General features: G+C 38.3%; 1 protein-coding gene across 1 annotated transcript in view; it reads left to right on the plus strand.

Annotated features, from left to right (window-relative positions):
• Nucleotides 1-2,846: 2,846 nt before the first annotated feature.
• Nucleotides 2,847-4,005, plus strand: part of LOC122264514 (putative nuclease HARBI1) — a 1,615-nt gene continuing 456 nt past the window's right edge. Inside the window, exons 1-2 of the mRNA XM_043033454.2 lie at nucleotides 2,847-3,619; nucleotides 3,980-4,005. The exon at nucleotides 3,980-4,005 is cut by the window's right edge and continues 456 nt beyond it. Of these exons, the coding sequence (XP_042889388.2) occupies nucleotides 2,956-3,619; nucleotides 3,980-4,005 (690 nt within the window). The 5' untranslated portion in view covers nucleotides 2,847-2,955. The remainder of the gene's footprint in view (nucleotides 3,620-3,979) is intronic.

Here is a 4,005-nt window from a genome sequence, read left to right on the forward strand (position 1 = left end):
ATGATCTCAATCGTCGCTTCCGTCGTTCTGGTCTTTTGACTTTAATTTTTCTCGATATCTTTCTTATTTGTGTGTCTCCATTTTTACCCTTTTATTTATCTAATACCTTCCTCTTCCCTTTCCCTTCACAGTAACTTTCTCTCGTTGATGTCTTCATCAATCCTCCTAATATCCTCTTCGCTTTGATTTCGTCCCTTTCCTCCCTTCTCCCTTTCCGGACAATCCGTCCAGTTCATGAAGATCACCATTTCCTTTTATTCACCAACAAACGCACTCAAACCCATTCGAGGAACACGCTAAATAAAACACAGTATACAGCATACTATTATTATTCTTATCCTCTAACGTCCTGTGATAAATTCAGAGCGCAACAAAGGATATAGAAAGGGACAGAATTTCGGCTGAAAACAAAGTTTTTTTCCTTCTTTTTTTTTATTTATTTTTTTTTTTTTTTACAGAATTTGATCTGTGAATTTTCTTTTCATTGTTAGGACTTCCAGATTGCTAGACCGGAAGAAGTACATTGCGGCAAAGATTTGTTTCTGTTGATGTCGGTTGGGGAACGGGTGGGAGGGAGGGAGGATGAGATGGAGAGAGAGAGAGAGAGAGAGAGAGAGAGAGAGAGAGAGAGAGAGAGAGAGAGAGAGAGAGAGAGAGAGAGAGAGAGAGAGAGAGAGAGAGAGAGAGAGAGAGAGACTATTTATCCATATTTACTCACCCTTGCACTATTTGTATGAAAATGAATAAATTAGCATCCGAGATATATTACTGCCACCTTGAGAGAAAACGAGGCACTCTCACTTACCTGTTAACATATCAATATGTTCAAAAATATTTAACAGATGCCTGAAGAACTGGAAAATTCAATGATGAATATAACACTATAAATCCACACTCTCACACGCATACGAAAAAGGAAAAGCAAATGATCAGATAAGCAGTAAAAAGCAATGCATTTCCTATTTTCTGATTATTTCCCCATTGTCTGCATTGGCATGACTCTTTACTGAGTGTTATCACACTTTCAAAATATGTTCTTCCCTCTCCCTCTCCCTCCCTCCCTCTCTTTCTCTTTCTCTTTCTCTTTCTCTTTCTCTTTCTCTTTCTCTTTCTCTTTCTCTTTCTCTTTCTCTTTCTCTTTCTCTTTCTCTTTCTCTCTCTCTCTCTCTCTCTCTCTCTCTCTCTCTCTCAGGCACTACTGGCTTGCTGTCTTTCTTCTTTCTCTTTCTCTCTCCTAATACATATCATACGCGCCTATTATATCAAGATGTGCAATACCGCTTCCCTCCTTGGCCTCTTCCCTTGCTTCCGTGTGTACTGAGCCAGTTTCTCATTGGTGGTTAAAAAGGGCGAAGTCAGGTAAGCGCTCCGGCCGAAATTTTGAATGGCAAGAAAGGGATTTTACGCAACAAGCATGATATTCCTCCTCGGAGCGCCTGTTCGACGAGGAAGGAGTCTCGCAGTGATGTTTAATATAAGCTTACTATAATTCTTTCAAGGAAAGAACAATGACATCTCGAGTGCGCAATGAATTTTCTCCTTACTTTCCTTTGAAATATGACATAATGCCAACGGCTTGTAAGCAGTAAATTTATATATAAATAATTTTTACTTTCTTCCCTTTAGTGTCACTTACTTAAATAAAATTTTACTCCTTGTTTACGTCTTATTCTTTCACACTAAAATATCAAACATTATTTAAAGAGAAAAAAATTCCAGACGGAGGTTTACGTTCGTTACATTGGTAGAGTTATATTAGATGTCCAAAATCACTCCTTTGGTTTATGAAAACATCTATAGCAAAATAAAGAAATTTAATCAATGCAATGTCGTTTTGGATTATTTGCTGTATTATTTTTTTAGGAATTGGATGGCATACATTATCTTTATAAAGCGAATGGGGGAAATACCCCAAAATTGTTTTGGGTGTGCTTTATATGGCACATAAAAAGGGTGTTTATGTATGTGTATTGTCTGGTTAAGTTGTCTAATCAAAGCAACTCAAGTACGGTCTCTCATTCAACAGAATTCCACGTGGACAGCGAGCATCGTTCTCTCCGCTGCCCGACAAGTATAGATTGCCCTGTCCGACCTCGTGTCCACAAGCCACTCCTGGCAGGTGCTAATTGACCCATCGCGGCAGAGCTGACCTGTTGCGCCTGCAGTTGACTCTTCAACATTTCTGCGACGGACGGCTGAGCCAACGCAAATTGGCAGTATTGCAATGACGAAATATTCGACTTCCAACCATTTACTAAACATAATCTTTAGCCGTATCTTCTACCAAGATATTCGTCCTGGAATTTCAAAAGTAAAATGAGTGCTATCTCCCAAAGACGATTTACATGAATCGTAATGAATGGCATATAATTACTATATCAATACTGCGTTCGTTCTTATCAATGCTAAACGGTATTATCTTACTGTTGATAAGACCTGAAAGCTTCTCGCTCTGAAAGCCACTCTCAGGAATATGAAAATTTGCCTGTTATTCGAACGATTTGTTTTTGCGTTAAAAGCATATGCAATTTTCAAATACAGTGTTTCATATTGTAAAAGCATAATAGAGGGTCTGGGGCCGGATACTCAAAACACTTTGCGACGTCATAACCCCGCGCAGGAGGTCCGCGCAGCTCGTAAGCCGAGATACGAGGTCCAAGCGCCATACTCAAAACATTTTAGCGGCCTCGCTGTGACGTCACAGCACCTCGTAACTTACGACACCTCCGGAGCACTCTTAACGGCATCAACCCGGAAATAAATGACAATAATTCCGAATTATATAGACGACAAATGTTCATGAGATCTTAAATTGGCCATCTAAGACAGTATATACATTTAAATTGCATATTTACATAATGAACAATATTGTTTTTTTCGTAAGTCTCTTGATACAATGAGAATAACAATTAATAGTGAAGCGCAGAAAATTCGCACTTTGTTTACATTCTTATCATGGAGCTTGTGGCAGCATATGTGCACGACAGAGCTTTGAGGCGTGAGAGGAGATATAGGGACCCATTAGATCCTCTTCGAATTAGTGATGAGCATCTGTTAAGATATTACAGATTCCCCAGGTGCGAAATTTTGAGACTTTGCGAGGAACTAGACCCCTTCTTGAGGCGCCGTACTCGAAGGTCTCATGCTGTGCCCACTCATACCCAAATCCTTGTAGCACTAAGGTTTTATGCTAGTGGAACTTTTCAAAGTGTCATTGGAGATTCTTGTGGCTTGACACAGGCAAGTGTAAGTCGAATTATTAATTCAGTGACATGGATTTTGTGTGAAAAGGCGAGAAGAGAAATTAAAATGCCATCAACTGCAGCAGAGAAATTAAAGACTGTAGAGGATTTTGTAAAAGTGAGCAACTTTCCTAGGGTCATGGGTGCAATAGATTGCACCCATGTATCCATAAAAGCTCCTGTTATAGATGAGCATTTATATGTGAATAGAAAGAGATACCACTCCTTAAATGTCCAGGTGGTGTGTAATGCAGATGGACTAGTCACCAACTACAACCCCAAGTATCCTGGCAGTACACATGATGCCTTTATCTGGGCCAACAGCGTCCTTCGTCAACGCTTTGAAGCTGGAGCATTTGGTGATTATTTTTTATTAGGTAAGTGCCTTTCCAATTTTTTAAAATATAATAACACTGAAAAATATTTAGCACCAAAAATTGTAGACGTGTAACTATATTATAAGCTTTCCTTTATTTAATGTTTGCTTTAAGACCCAAAATATCAACAGAGTACATTTTATACACTGCAGTTTTTGAATTTCAAAATATTGATGTGGCATTCTTACAATATTTACTGATTATAATACATCTTAATATTTATTCACTTTTCTCATTGAAATTAGAGTCATAAACTATATATATTAAGACATAAGTATGATTTATTAACATATAGAGCTTGTATACGTATGAGTATTAAATCTTGCGTATGTATACATATATGTATAATTTTCTTTGCAGGTGATAATGGGTACCCTTGTGAGCCA

The sequence above is a fragment of the Penaeus japonicus genome, unplaced genomic scaffold (genome assembly GCF_977035675.1).
Source record: "Penaeus japonicus unplaced genomic scaffold, GWHDUDI00000001_assembly GWHDUDI00000007, whole genome shotgun sequence".
NCBI lineage: Eukaryota > Metazoa > Arthropoda > Malacostraca > Decapoda > Penaeidae > Penaeus > Penaeus japonicus.